The sequence below is a fragment of the Phycodurus eques genome, chromosome 4 (genome assembly GCF_024500275.1).
Source record: "Phycodurus eques isolate BA_2022a chromosome 4, UOR_Pequ_1.1, whole genome shotgun sequence".
Classification (NCBI taxonomy): domain Eukaryota; kingdom Metazoa; phylum Chordata; class Actinopteri; order Syngnathiformes; family Syngnathidae; genus Phycodurus; species Phycodurus eques.
Window position 1 is genome coordinate 20858287 of NC_084528.1, and position 19569 is coordinate 20877855.

Genomic DNA, 19569 nt, shown 5'->3' on the forward strand with positions numbered 1-19569 from the left:
TCGTATTGAAAATATATATTTGAGTTACAACTTAATTGAAGCTAAGCTAACAGTTAAAGTTGCATTTTTTTGTAATAAATTCACCTGAAAATGGCATTTCATAGCTTTAACGAAAAAACGTGACATCTGTGTTTTGTTTATCCGCAGCCAAGATAAACAAGAAGAAGAGGCGCTGCAGGCATCAGACGGTAAGAGTATGACGCTTCTCAACATAATACATATATTTTTGCATGACTTTTAACAATGCAAATACATTAAACATTGGGCTTATTTTGGGCTTCCAGAGAACTGTCATTGCACCTGATGTTTGCATTCTCCTGTTTTTATTGTCACTTCATTTGTTAATTGGACATTTAACAGCTTCTAATGAAACATCAAATAATTAATTTATCGCTTTTCTTGATTGTCAGAACAAGTCCTCATCTGCAATTAACTAAGCAAACAGTTAGAGGCAAGTTATTGAACTGATCCGGTGATTTGCTTCCCATCTTTTGGGGAGTGTTAACGTTTCAGATTAGTCTAAGCGCCTGGCGTAAAGCATAGTAAATGACAAAAATATCAAAATATGCTAAGAATGACAGCATACAGTGGGGCAAAAATGGCTTTAGTCAGCCACCAATTGTGCAAGTTCTCCCACTTAAAAAGATGAGAGAGGCCTGTAATTTTCATCATAGGTACACCTCACCTATGAGAGACAAAATGAGAAAAAAAGAAATCCCGAAAATCACATTGTCTGATTTTTAAAGAATTTATTAGCAAATTATGGTGGAAAATAAGTATTTGGTCACCTACAAACAAGCAAGATTTCTGGCTTTCACAGACATGTAACTTCTTCTTTAAGAGGCTCCTCTGTCCTCCACTCATTACCTGTATTAATGGCACCTGTTTGAACTCCTCAGTATAAAAGACACCTGTCCACAACCTCAAAACAGTCACACTCCAAACTTCACTATGGCCAAGACCAAAGATCTGTCAAAGGACACCAGAAAAAAAATTCTAGACCTGCACCAGGCTGGGAAGACTGAATCTGCAGTAGGTAAGCAGCTTGGTGTGAAGAAATCAACTGTGGGAGCAATTATTAGAAATTGGAAGACATACAAGACCACTGATAATCTCCCTCGATCTGGGACTCCACGCAAGATATCACCCCGTGGGGTCAAAATGATCACAAGAACGGTGAACAAAAATCCCAGAACCACACGGGGGGAACTAGTGAATGACTTGCAGAGAGCAGGGACCAAAGTAACAAAGACTACCATCAGTAACACACTACAAAGCCAAGGACTAAAATCCTGCAGTGCCAGACGTGTCGCCCTGCTTAAACCAGTACATATCCAGGCCCGTCTGCAGTTTGCTAGAGAGCATTTGGATGATCCAGAAGAGGATTGGTAGAATGCCATATGGTCAGATGAAACCAAAATAGAGCTTTTGGTAAAAAGTCAACTTGTCGTGTTTGGAGGAGAAAGAATGCTGAGTTGCATCCAAAGAACACCATACCTAATGTGTAGCTTTGGGGGTGGAAACTTCATGCCTTGGGGCTGTTTTTCTGCAAAGGGACCAGGACGACTGATCCATGAAAAGGAAAGAATGAATGAGGCCATGTATTGTGAAATTTTGAGTGAAACCCTCCTTCCATCAGCAAGGGCATTGAAGATGAAACGTGGCTGGGTCTTTCAGCATGACAATGATCCCAAACACACCCCCGGGCAATGAAGGAGTGGCTTCGTAAGAAGCATTTCAGGGTCCTGGAGTGGCCTAGCCAGTCTCCAGATCTCAACCCCATAGAAAATCTTTGGAGGAAGTTGAAAGTTTGTGTTGCCCAGCGACAGCCCCAAAACATCAGAGGAGATCTGCATGGAGGAACGGGCCAAAATACCAAATCAGTGTGTGAAAACCTTGTGAAGACTTACAGAAAACGTTTAACCTCCGTCATTGCCAACAAGGGTATATATCATAAAGTATTGAGATGATCTTTTGCATCTCCGGGCACTCCAGTTTCCTCCCACATCCCAAAAACATGCGTGGTAGGTTGATTGAAGACACGAAATTGCCCGTAGGTGTGAATGTGAGTGCAAATGGTTGTTTGTTTCCATGTGACCAGTTCAGGGTGTCTGTCCCCCGCTTCTTGCCTGAAGATAGCTGGGATAGGTTCCAGCACGCCCGCGACCCTAGTGAGGATAAGCGGTACAGAAAATGGATAGATGTACTTAACATCCACTTGTCACACTGGTTGAAATCACTCAGTTTTATGCTTGGTCTGTTCTGTCTCATGCAAATGCTCAGTACAGCTTTTGCTACCATGACAACCGGAGGCGCAACTGGGGCGTTGTGACAAAGTAACTCTGTTGCTACCTTAGTGTTTTTATTGCAATATTTAGTTACTTTTCTGACCCCTCTAACAAGTATTTTCCCAAAAAAGCGAAGTGCTCGCTCGCAGACACACTTTAGGGGCCGCTGTTAGGATTTTTATTAATTTAACTACCTGGATAAATAGAAACTGAATGAGCAGTTTTGTCCCTCTTCAACCCATGTTTATTTTTTGTTTTTACCTTTTGGGTGGAAGTGTCTAAGTTCACCGTGACTCCTCCACTTGTGGTGATAAAGGGCATTTTGACCACATGGTATCTGTCGGTTATTTATTTATTTAGTTTAGTATTTCTGTAGTTGTAAAAAAACTAACTAAAATGTTGTTTTTTGGGCACTGTCAGACGGAACCAGAGACGAGCAGGCGGCCGTCACCATACAGGAGGCCGCAGCGTTTGGAGAGCACAACATACAATACCAGTTCCGCACTGAGGGGGGACAGGTGAGTCGAGACTGTTCCAATAGCCAGTTTTCTCTAAATAGCATTTTTAATTAGTTGGAACGTGAAAGGACTTGTGTATGCTCGGTAACAATTTTCTTATTTTTGTGCTGTCCCCTTTGGTACAGACTGTTTGAGGTTGCATTTTTTTGTCATGGGTTTTATTCGCCCCCACCCATTTTAATGTCCAGTGAAGAAATCAGACATGTTACTGCATTTTTGAAGAAACAGGGGTTTTCTTTTTTCCTGTCTCATAACCTGACTTTTGTTCATGCATTTTTACGCATTTTCTCATGTGCCAGCCTTATGACAACATTATTTTTTCCCATCAAAATTCTACACACAACACTCCTTAGTGACAGCTTGGATTTTTTTGGGATATTTTTTGCAAATTTAGTTAAAATAAAAAACTAACAACTGTGGCTGAAAAGATTAATCGAACAACTCCAATCATTCAATTATGAAATAAGTCTACGCAAAATCTCTGCCTCGAAGCCTCGCAGTGATTATTTTTCCACACTGACTAATGTTACTGCAGACTCACGCACCACTGTGTAAAAAAAAAATAAAATAAAAAATGTTGGTGTGATGGCAGCAAGCCAGGAGGAAAGAGTCTGTAAAAGACAGAGACTGTTCATAGTTTGGTATCATTTCACAAAAACAAGATACAAAAGTGGAATGTGTCTAATGCAAAGCGACAGTAACTAATGTACCACAACAGCACATCTACCATCACCAACACAAGGTATCGATGAGATAGATCTTATATTAAAATGTTAATTTTTAAGTAACACTTTTACATGCATATTTTGAAAAATTTGACTTTTTTCCCCCAAGAGGAAGCGTTCATTTGCACATTATCTGTAAATAAAAAAATATGTATTTCTATTTCTGTTGAAATTGATGGAAGTTAATGATTATAAATGTTTTTTTTACTGTTGAGATCAAGAGAAATAAAGCAAATCTCAGAAGAGAGGGGGGAAAAAAAAACTTGGTTTGAATAATGTCTTTGTCATCTGATTTTTCTGCAAGCATAAGGGAAAATATTGTGAATCAGATTACCAAAAAAAAGTCATGTTTTTATTTATTTATTTATTTATTTTTTAGGCCGTATCTCTCAGCCCTACATAATAGTTGAATAGATGAATTCATACTGGATAATTAGCGTGGAGTTCAAGTCCGTACCCGGTCATCCATGCGGTTTCGTTTTGGCGTAAACATGGGGGGGAGAGGGACAGAGAGTGTGAGCAATGTCATGTGATTTCAGTCTGGGTTAGGGATTGGGACAAGGCCGCTGTCACATGTCAGTCAGGGGAGGGAGACAGTCACATGACGCTGAGCTACAAATTGGGTCTCCCTTGTCATTGGGGAAAATCCACTCTAAAGCATATTGTGTTGGACCTTGTGGGAGATGATCAATAAATCTACCAGCCAGGTATGCACACTGTAGGAACATAACATCGGTTACTTTTTATCTTTTTTCCCCTCACCCCCGTCCTTCAGGTGACATACCGTGTGGTCCAGGTCACTGACCAGAACCTCGAGGGACGGGACGACGGCGGCGGAGCAGTGAGTGTTGTCTCCGCAGCAGCCTTCAGCGGTGCTCCTCAGGCTGTTGCTCAGGTACCAGTGTTTCCGTTTATTAGTATGCTGTTGTTGTTATTATTTTGTCTTCTTCTCTATTTTACTTATCGACACTTTAGACATTTTCACCATGATGTCACACATACTTCTGGGGGGCAAAACACTGAGCGTTCCACTCATAAACAAACCCTTACATGTCATATTACCAAAGCAGAGCAATTGGGAAAACAGGAAAAATGGCTTGAATGATTTTAGCGTTCTCTACCACCATAGTTTGAATGTGTAAAGCACAGTTGTCAAACTGGTGGCCCGGGGGCTAGATCCAGCCCGCCACATCATTTTATATGGGCTGTGAAAGCAAATCAAAATAGCTAATTGTGTTCCAGTGTAATAATGTTGAGATATTGCAATTGTTACCAATTGTTTCCAATCCTGCTTTGAAAAGAAATGTAGTTGTTAAAAACATGTTATAGGCTTCTGATTTTACTAGTTATTCATCAATTTGTTGTGTATATCTCATTATATAATGGCTAGCCATTATGTTTTACTAAATTACTCAAAAGACAACCCAATCAAACATTTTACACATACCTGTGAGAAAAATGTCTTTGAAAAACCAGATGATGGAATTTTTGTTCCCAGTGTCTCTCTTTAGAAGTGGCTACTCTTGACTGTTTTGCGATTTTCTCTGTACAACTCCTTTCAACGTCCACTCTATTTATCCTCCTCACCCACTGGTTCCCCTGTAATAATTTAGATGTTTCAGTGGTAGTCAATCTGTAGTCTGCCACTAGAAAGTATCCTGGCGCCAGTTGTTGATAAACATTATAAAATACTGAACTGTAGTCTATTGGGCCTCATTGTTATTGTAGTGGTTTCCCTTGGCCTTCAGGGGGCGTCACTCACCTGTGCTCTGATAGCACATGGACCAGCCACTTCATTAGGTTCACCTGCACATGCTAATGCAGTAGATGAGGGGGAAAAGAGGGGGGAAATGTTTTTTTTTTTTTTTTTTTTTTTTTTTAAATAATAAAATATTTAATCCTCAGTTTTTAACATTTTTGCATTTCTAACTAATTTAAAGATAATTACAAATTACATTATTTTAAGAAATGAAAACATGTTAATATGTAAAATTGTTTATTTGACTAACATTTGAATTATTACAATAAATCCGCCAGCCAGTTATTTAATGAGATTTTTTAAAAAAAAGGAACATTTTAACCAACAAATTTTAGGAAAAAAAACAAAAAACATGGACCATCCCTAGTCTAATAAGAATTTCACCCTGTGCAAAGCTAATAGTACTCACTTTTGTTTGGTATTAATTTAGCAACATGCTTATTATTGCGGCTGTTGTGGTATTGTACTGAAAAGCATTTAATAAATCAAAGGTATATACACCCTGTAAAACTGAGCGTTGTCTTTATCAAGGCAAAAAGTGCCGTGTCTATCATTAGATTGTGGAGATGTACCTAATGACGTGGACAGTGAGTGTATAGCCACATTGGCACTTTAATTTGAAGTCTGAAGTAACGTTCAGATGAGGAAGAACTTAATGAGAAAATGGATTCCACTGACCTTGAAGGCAGCGCACCTCACCGGCCACTTCAGTAGGTACCCCTGCACATTTAATTAAGGTTTTGTGAAGGCCTTCTTACTTTTTGTTATTTGACGGAAAGGATTGCCTTTTTGGGCCAGCACACACGAAAACTCTCCTATTCTTACAAGTCCGTGCATCTTGGTGAAAGTGTATGCATTTTAGGGGTCCTCGAGCACGATCTGGGTGTGAGCTGTGGCCGACAGTAGATCCTGTGCGAGTGTGCTCATTGTGTTTAGGAATTATACTGTTCTCCCGGTGTTCACTACATGGCTGAAAAGTGCATTGGTGACGGTGGCTCTCCTTTCCCAAATGCAAGGGCATTACAGTAAGTAAGTGCACTGAAGAAATCCATAAAAAAATTATCGCTTAAAAAATTCATGTAATAGCGAGCATATGAAAGATGAACCACAATATAGCAGGTGGATGCCTCGTCTGAAACGAACCATTTTCATTGTATTTGTTTTAGAAGTAAAAGTATTAATTGATTAATTTACTATTTGATTATCAAATTAATTAGCAACTATTTTGATAATTGATCAATTGTTGAGAGACCTTGTTGAACTTAACATTGTCCAAATCCGCTGATTTTAGCCTCTCCACAGTAAATATTCTCAGAATTCTGTAGTCCTCCATGAAAGCACAGTGATTCTTTGTGATTTATCAAAATAAAACATTTGCCAACATTAAAAAAAACAACATATTTTCTACACTGTCAATATGAAAAATTCACTTTTTAGAAGTTTTTTTAAATCTGATTAAGACCAAAAATAATCAGCAGATTAATTCATCCATCCATCCATTTTCCGTACTACTTATCCTCATTAGGGTAGCGGGCGTGCTGGCGCCCATTTCAGCTAACTCTGGGCGAGATCCTGAACTGGTTGCCAGCCAATCGCAGCGACAGATTCATCGATTATTAAAATTGTTAGTTTCAGGCCTAATTTATTGTTTGTACTTTACTAAAGACTTTGTATTAAAAAAAAAAATTCTTCTTCTTTTCCTTTTGGCTTGTCCCGTTAGGGGTCGCCCAGTGTGTCACCCTTTTCCATGTAAGTCTATCTCCTGCATCCTCCTCTCTAACACCAACTGCTCTCATGTCTTCCCTCACAACATCCATCAACCTTCTCTTTGGTCTTCCTCATCATCCTTCGACCAATATATTCACTCTCTCTCCTCTGGACGTGTCCAAACCATCAAAGTCTGCTCTCTCTAACTTTGTCTCCAAAACATCAAACCTTGGCTGTCCCTCTGATGAGCTAATTTCTAATTTTATCCAACCTGGTCACTCTGAGAGCGAACCTCAACATCTTCATTTCCGCCACCTCCAGCTCTGCTTGCTGTTGTCTCTTCTGTGCCACTGTCTCTCATCCGTACATCATGGCTGGCCTCACTACTGTCTTGTAAACGTTGCCCTTTATCCTAGCAAAGACTCTTCTGTCACATAACACACCTGACACCTTCCTCCACCCGTTCCAGCCTGCATGGACCCGTTTCTTCACTTCCTGACCACACTCACCATTGCTCTGGACGGTCGACCCTAAGTATTTAAAGTCCTCCACCCTTGCTATCTCTTCTCCCTGTAGCCTCACTCTTCCCTCTCCACCCCTCTCATTCATACGCATATATTCTGTCTTACTTCGGCTAATCTTCATTCCTTTTTATGCATGAAACCATACTGTTGCTCGCAAACACTCACTTCTGTCCTGAGTCTCTTTCCCATAACTTCATTGTGTGGCTCATCAACTTTATTCCTCTATAGTTCCCACAGCTCTGCACATCACCCTTGTTCTAAAAAATGGGCACCAGCACACTTTTCCTCCATTCTTCAGGCATCTTCTCACCCGCTAGAATTCTATTGAACAAGCTGGTCAAAAACTCCACAGCCATTTCTCCTAGATACTTACATAGTTCCACAGGAATGTCATCAGGACCAACTGCCTTTCCATTTTTCATCCTCTTTAATGCCTTTCTAACGTCCCCCTTACTAATCATTGCCACTTCCTGGTCCACCACACTTGCCTCTTCGACTCTTCCTTCTCTCTCATTTTCCTCATTCACCAACTCCTCAAAGTATTCTTTCCATCTATCTAGCACACTACTGGCAACAGTCAACATATTTCCATCTCTATCCTTAATCACCCTAACCTGCTGCACATCCTTCCCATCTCTATCCCTCTGTCTGGCCAACCTGGAGAGATCTTTTTCTCCTTCTTGAGTGTCTAACCTGGCATCATATGCCTCTTGTTTGGCCTTTGCCACCACTACCTTTGCCCTGTGTCAATGTATTCCTTTCGCCTCTCCTCGGTCCTCAGTGTCCCACTTCTTCTTAGCTAACCTTTTTCCTTATATGATTTCCTGTACTGTGAGGTTCCACCACCAAGTCTCCTTCTGCCCTTTCCTGCCAGAAGATACATCAAGTACTCTACTGCCTGTGTCTCTGATCACCTTGGCTGTAGTGGTCCAGTCTTCTGGAAGCTCCTCCTGTCCACCGAGAGCCTGTCTCTTCCCAAAAAGCCGCACAATATTCTTCCTGTTTCAGCTTCCACCACATGGTTCTCTGCTCTGCCTTTGTCTTCGTAATCTTCCTCCCCACCACCAGTCATCTTACACACCACCATCCTATGCCGTCGAGCCATACTCTCCCCTACCACTACCTTACTGTCTGTAACCTTCTTCGGATTACATCGTCTGCACATGATGTAATCCACCTGCGTGCTTCTACCTGTGTTCACTATAGCCATTTCCATTATTTACCACCATCTGTCCCTCCAAGTTCATTTCTTGAATGCTGTACTTATCCATCACTTCTTCATCACCCCTATTTCCTTCACCAACATGTCCATTACAATCTGCATCAATCACGACTCTCTCTGTCTGGGATGCTCAGAACTACTTCATCTAGCTCCTTCCTGAATTTCTCTTTCACCTCTAGGTCACATCCTACCGATAGCCACTAATCACATTATACATAACACCCTCAATTTCAAGTTTCAGCCTCATTACTCGATCTGATATTCTTTTCACCTCCAACACATTCTTAGCTAACTCTTCCTTTAAAATAACCCCTTCTCAATTTCTCTTCCCATCTACACCATGGTGAAAGAATTTAAACCCTGCCCCTAAACTTCTAGCCTGACTGCCTTTGCACCTGGTCTCCTGGAGACACAATATATCAACCTTTCTCCTAATCATCATGTCAACCAACTCCTTTTCCTGTCATAGTCCCAACATTCAAAGCCCCCACATTAAATTCTAGGCTCTGTGCTTTCCTCTTCTCTTTCTGCCGTAGAACCCGCTTTCCACCTCTTCTTCGTCTTAAAAAAATACTTTAAACCTTTCAAATGGATCAATTTGACCCGCCACACAACAGGAGGGTTAATGACCTGTCAAGCTAGCAAAGCGGTACAGAGGATGAAACGTTTGTCTGGCGAGGATGACGTTTGCATTGCAAAAATCTAATTAACTTTTGGGTTTAAACCAGATTTGTTCGTCAGGAACAGTACTTATTTTGGCTTTGCACACTTCCTTTTTTACACTATTGCAGGTGTCATAAAGCACTTTGCTATACCTGGGATGGCTGGGGGGTCTCGCACAGCGGCGACTCGTGTTTGGTCTGACGAGAGCGAGGTGGACTTTTTAACTGCCGCCCACTCATCCTTTCTTTGTCTTCTGTCTGTCTCCCTCTTATCTGTCACAGGCGGTGATCCAGAACCCTTTCAGTAATGGCGGAAGCCCGGCAGGGGAGTTAGCGGGAGGGGAGGCGCGCTTCGCCTACTTCCCCGCAGCGGCGGTGAGTGACAGCGCCGTGTCCGTGCAGGCCACCGCCGCCGACTCTGCGCACACGCAGGCAGGAGGTAAGTGCCAAAGGATGGGGTCTCGCGCTCAGTTTGGGGTGAAGCGCACTGACAACACAGCACCAAGAGGCAATGGGCCAAAAGCACAGTAGATACGCATTTTAACATTTTTTTAATTCTCTGAAATTTCAGCTTTTTCTGCCTTTGTTCCTTCCTTCCTTCCTTCATTATTGTCTTCCTTCCTTTTATTACCCCCTTCCTTCCTTCTGACATTTTTTTTAATTCTTGCATCTTTATTTCCGTCCTCCCTTTCCTACCTTCCTTCCCATCACACCCACTATGTCTTTCCTTTCAGTCCTCCTTCCTGCCTTTCATCCCTCCTTCCTTCTCTCAGACATCCTTTTTCCCTGGCCATCTTTTCTTCCTGCCCTCCTCCACCCCTCCCCCAGACAGTTTTTAGACAGTTTTTCCCCCTTCCTTCCTCCCTCCCCTTAGACAGTTTTTTTCCCCTTGCATTTTTTCTGTCCTGACCTCAGAGAGGTGTAGCAATCCCCTTATGACAAAATTTGATTGATGCCCCATGACATCACTACCGGTCACAACTGTGAAAAATAATGTCACTTACAGCAATGGCACGCATCTGTGACACATAATATCACTTATGACCACGCCCTAGAGTAGGGTTGAGCATCGTTTGAATTTGAGCGATTCCCGTCCCGATTCTTTAAGGGTACAAAAAGTTTGTATGGTTTAAATAAAGGGTGTCCAAATTATGAACATCCATTTTCTTAGCAGCCTGCAACATAAACTAAAATGAACATTTGACTCAGGGTTCTTTATAACCAGTATCAATATCAACCCTATGAACTAAAAGGCAATGTGAGTGGAAATAACCCAATTGACTTAATATTCATTAATTTTTGTTTCAGCTAAATTTTAAATGTAGCATTATTAAAATAGTTATTTGGGACTATTTTAGCACATCAAATGGTTTATGTGCAAGTTTTAACTTGACTTCCTGTTTTAAGCATGTAGCCTTTTATTTTGTAGGGTACGCACCGGAACACAGCATTTTGCCACAAAAAATAACTACACACGAGAACGAAAGTAAAACGAGAAGCCATGAAAAAGAGTAATGAATGGAACCAAATGCTCTGTAAAATATTGATTCCTCTACCTACCCACCGATGAGACACAAGGTTAGTGTTTGTGATACTGTGAGACAACGTTTTTGTGAATTTTGTCCCAATTCATTGTGATGTAAAGTTGCTAGTTTGACCTTTGGTGAAGTTTTAGCTCAATGTTAAGCTTGTAATGTGACTGTTTCTACTTTCTTTCCAGTACGGTAAAGTAATTTTATATTTTATTTTTGTCTGTCATCAGCTCTTACGTTGGTTTGAAGACTTAAAAAAACAACAACAAGTAAAAAACATCAGTGCAAGAGTGTAGCCCACTGATTAAATTGTTAGCTGCTTCAATGCTGGCATAGACTTATTTGATTGTTTCACTCACCCAGTTGACTGAAGTTCCGCGTGGTGTAGGCTGAGCCTCCTTTGCACAATATAATCTTAATTCAAGTGTTGCACTGAGGTCATCAAAATGGTTATTTATTTTAACATAGTTAAGACACACTTTTGTGTGCCGCTGTCGTTGGGCACAAGCACGTCTTCATGCGCATTCTTCTTCTTTGGTTTTTGCCGCTTCTGCGTTGGTTTTCACCACTTTCTTCTCCGGGATCGGCGGACTGCAGGCATCGGAACTGGGAACTGAAATTCTTTCATTTGAACGATTCCAGGAGAACCAGAATGTTATTCCCAGTTCCAACCGATTCTCGATACCCAACCCTACCCCAGAGGCAATGCCAATGTGCCTGCAAGGGATCAACGCCTACACATTTCCCAGGTCATGACCCCGCATCTGGCTACAAATCGACTAGCTACAGATCGACTACTCACGTGGTATGGAGCAGGTGGTCCGTGATGCCAGTTGTCCAAAATGTTGGGGGTCATTGAGTCTTAAAAAAAAATTCCGTATCAATGAGCTTTTAGTTCCAGGTCATGACCCTACGCCCATAACGGTGCCGTACTTGGCGGTTACTTACATGTTGTTGTACTTATATGATAGTGGGATGCAAACGTCAGAATGTGTGACCTCACTCTATTTTCCTTATGGTCAATCCCAGCCCCCAAAGAACTTTAACATGCCCTTCTAACAGCCACAAAACTTTATCTTGACCATCTGACATCCCTTCACTTTCATCCAGACACAAATATTCCCAAACGTAATCGGCCCCAAAATTCAGAATAAATTGGTATCAACTGTCAGAATGTGTGACCTCACTCAATTTTCCTTACGGTAAATCCCAACAGCCAAAAACAGCCTGCCCTTCTGACATCCCCTCACCTTCATTTGGAGACAAAAATGATAATTTATGATCCAACACCCAGAGCTCAAAATAAGTTGGTCACAATTTATGATTGTGGGATGCAACCATCAGAATGTGTGACCTCAAGCCACAAAACTTTATTCTACCCTTCTGACATCCCCTCACCTTCATCTGGACACAGATATTCTCCAAGGTTATTTTCCTGATGGTAAAAACCAACATTTGTGAAAATTAAATCTGTAAAATAAGTTTAACAGTTTGAACATTAAATAGCTTGTCATTGTTGTATATTTAATTGAAAATTGGTTGAGAAAGATTTTCAAATTATTGTATTCTGTTTTGGTTTACATTTCACACAACATCCCAACTGCATTGGAATTGAGGTTTAGATTATTAACATTAATAAATGTGCCTCACCAATGTACACTTCTGCAGTAGCAAAATCATATAATAAATATTTATTATAAAATAAATATTTTTACAGTAATATACTTCATCATACCATCGCCTCGCAATGTCATCTATTGGGACCGTTGTAAACTGATATCCCCCTCCAGGTAGACCAACAATAACCCTAGTTAAAGTATTTGCATATAAAGTGTCAAAATAAGTAAATCCTCGCTCAACCAATGGAAGAATTCTGCTTTCAGGGTGTTGGCACATCCTTAAAATGCCAGATTTTCCATAATTACTATTTTAATTATAATTCATATTTTAATTATCCGTAAAATTATGCATAATCCCTAAATCCGTCTTTACAAAATGACAATAAACTACATTTGTAATGTGGCACCATTTTGTGAATGTAAGGTTTGAGTGTTAAGAAAAGTATTGAATATGACGTCCTTAATCTCGCAGACGCCTCTGTCTTTGTGCACTTTAGGCTGATTTATGACACTCGTGCACAAGCTGCCGATTGTGTCTCTGAGATATATATATATATATATATATATATATATATATATATATATATATATATATATATATATATATATATATATATATATATATATTGTGTGTGTGTGTGTGTATATACACACACACACACACACACATTCTGGCCCATTCAAGAACAGTCACGGAGTTGTTCTGAAGCCATTCCTTCGTTATTTTAGCTGTGTGCTTAGGATCATTGTCTTGTTGGAAAGTGCATCTTTGGCCCAGTCTGAGGTCCTGAGCACTCTGGAGAAGGTTTTCGTCCAGGATATCCATGTTCTTGGCCGCATTCATCTTTCCTTCGATTGCAACCAGTCGTCCTGTCCCCATATTGAGAGAAAAAAACATAAATGTTGAAATTTTTGCAGATTCATTAAAAAAGAAAAACTGAAATATCACACAGCCATAAGTATTCAGACAGTTTGCTTTGACACTTGTATATTGAACTCGGGTGCTGTCCGTTTCTTCTGATCATCCTTAAAATGGTTCTACACCTTCATTGGAGTCCAGCTGTGTTTGATTATGCTGATTGGACCTCATTAGGAAATCCACACACCTGTCTATATAAGACCTTACAGCTCACAGTGCATGTCAGTGCAAATGAGAATCATGAGGTCAAAGCAAAAAAGGAATGGCCTGAAGAGCTCAAAGACAGAATTGTGGCAAGACACAGTTCTGGCCATGGTTACAAAAACGTTTATGTTGCACTAAAGGTTCCTAAGAGCACAGTGGCCTCCATAATCCTGAAATGGAAGACGTTTGGGATGTTCAGAACCCTAGAGCAGGCCGTCCGGCCAAACTGAGCAATTGGGGGAGAAGAGGCTTGGTGAGAAGTAAAGAAGAACCCAAAGATCACTGTGGCTGAGCTCCAGAGATGCAGTCGGGAAATGGGAGGAAGTTCTAGAAAGTCAACCATTTATTTTATTTTTTTCAACCGTTTTTCTGTCAATATGGGGTGCTTTGTGTACATTAATGAGGACAAAAATGAACTTAAATGATTTTAACAAATTGCTGCAATATAACAGAGTGAAAAATTTAAGGGCGTCTGAATACTTTCCGTACCGGCTGTATATTTTTTAGGAGTGAGTAACACACACACGAGCACATGGAGAGAGAACAAATGAAAAGAGAGTAACGGCGGCAGGCAATCCACGTGAATGGATGGCCTCATTTGTCACAATTGCTTCGACGAGTCATGTGAGAGGCCAGCTGATGTGTCATACTTAGCGGTGAACTGTTGCTCAAATGACGACAGGTTCCCACTTGTTGTATTTCTTTAAAAAACACAGGATACTATAACAAAATTAAAAGGAGCATACACATGAAAATACCCACTATTAACATGAAGTACAGGTTGCAAATTTTCAGCCATATTGATGTGCTAACTTTGCCAGGAACCTCACTCTATTCATGCAGGTCTGTAGCTATATAGAGTATTGTAATGCTTGGTTTTCAAATTTTTAAAATTGTCTTGGTGTCAACAACATGTAATGCTAAAGTAAAAAGAGTGCACATTTTGGAAAGTTACAGTAAAATTCCCCTAAAAGGGGTTCAACGTGGAGTTCGATATTTATTTATTTATTCATTTAAAACGGTCATTATCTTATTTTTTTCACTCGTTTTACAGTCGCATGTACAGGATTAACTCCACTGGTGAGTTTTGATTTTTATTTCGGCATTTTGCATTTTTTTTCTTGTAATACCACCACCGAAGGATAGCAAAGATGGCAAAGAGGACAAGTGACAGTAACATTGAACAGGAAATTTAATTTGCTGGAACTTAGTTAATGCTTATTCCAACAATACCTATAAAATACACTCCTGTTCACCTCTTCATTACATGTCTTCTGTGAATTGGTAGTTTTGCTTTAGTTTAATTTGAGAGATTTGCTAATTTTTACAGCCATTTGACAGCTAGGATTGTTAAAATGTTAGATAAAGCATTGACAATGCTGTTGTTTTTAAATCCAGTTTAAAACGTTATTTTTTTTTTCGTGCTTTTTAGAGCATTTCCACTTTTAAATGATCTTTCTTGCACTGTACACTGTTTTAATTGTATTTTTATTTTTATTTGTTTTAAATGTTTATAAGCTGTTGTTTTTCTTTGTTTTTAAATGCTTTTAATCATGTAAAGCAGTGTTCCCCAACCTTTGCACCGCGGACCGGTTAGGAGTCGGCATTTTTCTTACGGACCTGCTATGGTGGCGTGTGTGTGTGTGTGTGCGCTCGCGTGCGTGTGTGTGTGTTTGTGTATATATATATATATATGTGTGTGTGTGTGTATATATATATATATATATATATATATATATATATACACACATACACACACACACATATATACACGCACACATACATACATACATACATACATACATACATACACGCACACACTTGCCTCGCTTCTGCTTCCTCCTTCGCCGTTCATGGCGCATCCACTGTGGGCGTAAAAGTAGTTCGGCCTGTCGAGCAGCATCCTACGACTGTATCTGTATCAGAGCGGACTTGGGGTGTGAGAGTTAACCGTTGCGATAAACCCGCATTTTAAGTAGGAATCATGATATAGTGTTGTTTCCGTTCGCGAACGTTTTGTTCAAAAGAACAAATCTTTTCAGTAAATGTAATGAGCTGAATTAGTTTATGATATGATTTCGTTCTTTGAGCTCTGCCGCCGTTAGCCAGCCCGCTTGGACCGGAAACAGAAGCGTTCGAGCCGGCTGTGACCGGAAAGGGACGCGTTCTGTGCAGTCGCGACTTGTCACTTGAGACGCGCAGCTGTTGCGGCGGAGAAGATCCGGTCAATTTTCTAAATAAAACACATTGACACGCAAATTTGAAATACAACAGAAATTATATAAATTGGTCATTCTTTCTCTGCGGCCCAGTAACAAATGCCTCACGGCCTGGTAACGCTCCACGGACCGGTGGTTGGGGACCACTGATGTAAAGCACATTGAGTTACCGTGTGTATGAAATGCGCTACATAAATAAATTAGCTTTGCTTACTGTTAAAAGTTATATGATGACAGGTATGAAGCTAGATTGACTTTATTAATGCATTTTAAGTCATTTGTTTTGAAATAAGAATCACTCTTAAGTCAAACGGCATCATGGGACAGTTCATGTTCAACTTTTGAGGTTCCACAACACTTTGAAGTTCCATTTTGAAATTCACAACCCATTTAGGCAGCATTCTAACTAAAACTGTGAGTTAACTGAATTCCGCTCGATTATTGGATGCACAAAATTCATGCCAACATTGACATTGTGGTCGTCTTTAAAGCTGTGAATGGCATGTTTGCGCTCAGGAAAATTCCAGCTTAACTGATGACTTCCATGCCCTCCACAGGCCAGTTCTACGTGATGATGACCCCTTCGGATGTCATTCAGACAGGCGCCGCGCGAAGCATCGCCCCACGTACACAGCCCTTCTCTGTGTGAGTATCACATTCACAAAAGCGCAAAAAAAAAAAAGAGTAATAAAATTTAAATCGACCGCTCATTCAGGCTGGATTTACACTGAAGATGCCTATTATTCCGATTTAGTGCCTCTGTCCAATTTTCTTGACTATTACAATGAACATTTCAAGTGACACACATGCCGTATTGCTGCGTTTGCACTGATGGAACACGGAACAACCAGCATGCAGATGCCCAAATTACACGTAACACACTCCACAAGCGTTAAAATAATTCATAAATAAGCCAAATGTTAAACATTACATAATGTTTGCTTGGGTTGGTCGAACCCGTTTGCCTTGTATCGATTTAAATGAGGGTGGCCTCCACATTACTGCACATTATTCACTTATTTAATGCAAGGTACACCTCTAATGTAACATATTTAAAGCATATTTAATGTTCTTTACACCTCAAATGCACCATATGTTGAACATTTTCAATATTCTATACACCTCTTATCTTGCCTATTTAACCGTATTTAATTGTCTAGTCTTTTGCTGTAGTTTAGAATTGCAGTGGGTATTTTTTTTTATATTTGAATTGTGTCGCTTCGCAGTCGCAGGTGCGTATATGTCACCTATTGTTGTATTGCGATGGCGTCAAGCTGTCATTGATGTGGTATATCCCATCTGTTTGTTAACGCTGGATATTGGATATTTTTGTATCCACATTTGGAGGCCTAATTCCAATTTGAAGATAGCCGGTTCAATGTTTTGTTTTCTTTTTACGCTGCCATGACACATAAGAGAAAAAAAATGCCTAACCAAAATTTTGTAACTTGAAGTTAATCACTTGAAGCTCACTTGAATTCAGCCTTGCTGTCATTTAATTTTTCAGCAATTTGCTCCATAAGTTGCAACAACAACCCTCACTTGACACACACTCCAAATACAAACAGACCAGATTGAATGAAGGTTGTATTGCTCTGTACTGTGCTTGGGATAAAAATGCCAAGCATAGTACAGGAGAACTACCATATTGTTATATTTTTAAGATAAGTCATAATATTTCATTATATGGGATCTTAGATGGGTGTAGGTCTATAAAAGCAATTTATGGCCTATTTCAGGACAGTTTTCTTGCTCTGTAATACTTCTACGCCCAACTGTGTTTCTGCCCTCTTTGTCTACTGTTGTTTTACCCCTAAACTCACCTCATGTGTCACTACAATGGCTGGAACCTCCAAAGTGGAATGCATATTTTTTCCCTTAGGAAATAATAAATGGAATTAATTAGTTTCATTGTCAAACTGTCGCCATTGTAAAACCTTTATTCAATGTACAGATTGTATAGTTTTAATATTGGAATCTTTATGGTCATTGCGCAGTTTACAGATGTTTTAAGTAACTGTCAAAGTTAACCACAGAACTATCGATCCATTCATTTTCTATATACCTCTTGTGAAGTCTATCCCAGCTGAGGCAATAGGCGGACCGGTCACCCAGTCAATCGCAGGGCACACATAGACAAACAGCCATTCATACTCACATTCACACCTATGAACAATTTAGAGTCAGTTTTTGGGGATATGGAATGAAGCCAGAGTACTCCACGCCGAAACAGACGAGCAAAGACTCGAACCCAGAACCCCTCATGTGCGAAGGTGTCCACTAGCACCGCCATGTCACCATGAAGCTAATGGAGGGAGAAGACAAGGGGACCTTTGCAAAGCTATTGTCACTTAGTGATCTTTAGTGTTAAAAGATGTTAACCACTGCTACCAGTAATATATACAGTGGCTACGGAAAGTATCCAGACCCCCTTAAAGCTTTCACACTTTGTTATATTGCAGCCATTTGCTAAAATCATTTAAGTTTTTGTCCTCATTAATGTACACATCACCCCATATTGAGAGAAAAAAAACGGAATTGTTGAAATGTTTGCAGATTCATTAAAAAAGAAAAACAGAAATATCACACAGCCATAAGTATTCAGACCCTTTGTTCAGTATTTCTGTACTTGGCCGCATTCATCTTTCTTTCGATTGCAACCAGTTCCCCTTTCCCTACAGCTGAAAAACACCCCCACAGCATGATGCTGCCACCACCATGCTTCACTGTTGGGACTGTATTGAACAGGTGATGAGCACTGCGTGGTTCTCTCCATGCATACCGCTTAGAATTAACGCCAAAAAGTTCTATCTTGGTCTCATTAGACCAGAGAATCGTATTTATCGTAGAACCATCTCAAGGATGATCAGAAGAAAATGGACAGCACCCGAGTTAAATGAGTGTCACAGCAAACGGTCTGAATACTTACGGCTATGTGATATTTCAGTTTTTATTTTTTAATAAAGCTGCAAAAATTTCAACAATTACATTTTTTTTTCTGTCAATACGGTGTGCTGTGTGTACAGTAATGAGGAAAAAAATGAATTTAAATGATTTGAGCAAATGGCTGCGTACCCACTCTACAGTGTCTATTCCGATGTACTAAAACACATACTCGTGCCCAGGCGAAGCAAAATTAGCAGCATTTAAAGCAAAGTTTCCCCTCGTCAGGGCAAAGCCGTTTAACTCTGCAACAAGCACATGACCAATTGTCAAATCGAGTTAAGTCAATATTGCCCTACGATAGCATTTAGCCAGCGCTGAAACGTGCTGTTGTTGTTTGGACACAAAAGGCGCGTTGTTGTGAGCTAGACACATGACAAACAGGAGACGGAGCGTAAGACAAAATGTTTTTTACGGATGTGTTGTTGTTGTTGTGTGCATGATTGTTCCCGCCTGGTTGGTTTTCCATTTTGAGTGTGAACTAATCAACAATGACAGTCCCGTTTGTCAACGTGAAGTAAAAATCTCCCCACCCTATGTGCCGTCCGCAGAGATGAAAACGAGACGCTGCGGCATGAAGGTTTAAACTGGTGAGGAACGCTTTCCACATTTCCCCTTCGTCCTCCTCTTCCTTTTCCCCATCACCACCATCACAGCACATTCCTATTTGCAGCAAATGAACTAATCAAATTAGATCCAGAGCAGAGAGAAGCAGGCTCCTTCCTCCT

General features: G+C 40.2%; 1 protein-coding gene across 4 annotated transcripts in view; it reads left to right on the plus strand.

Annotated features, from left to right (window-relative positions):
• Positions 1 to 19569, plus strand: part of LOC133401509 (upstream stimulatory factor 2) — a 32332-nt gene that overhangs the window by 871 nt on the left and 11892 nt on the right. Inside the window, exons 2-7 of one of the 4 annotated variants that reach the window (XM_061674598.1) lie at positions 148 to 188; positions 2709 to 2806; positions 4307 to 4426; positions 9688 to 9844; positions 16456 to 16543; positions 19393 to 19431. In XM_061674598.1, the coding sequence (XP_061530582.1) occupies positions 148 to 188; positions 2709 to 2806; positions 4307 to 4426; positions 9688 to 9844; positions 16456 to 16543; positions 19393 to 19431 (543 nt within the window). Of the gene's footprint in view, positions 1 to 147; positions 189 to 2708; positions 2807 to 4157; positions 4239 to 4306; positions 4427 to 9687; positions 9845 to 16455; positions 16544 to 19392; positions 19432 to 19569 lie in introns of those variants that run through there. The other 3 variants (XM_061674599.1, XM_061674600.1, XM_061674602.1) reach the window with 3 other exon arrangements.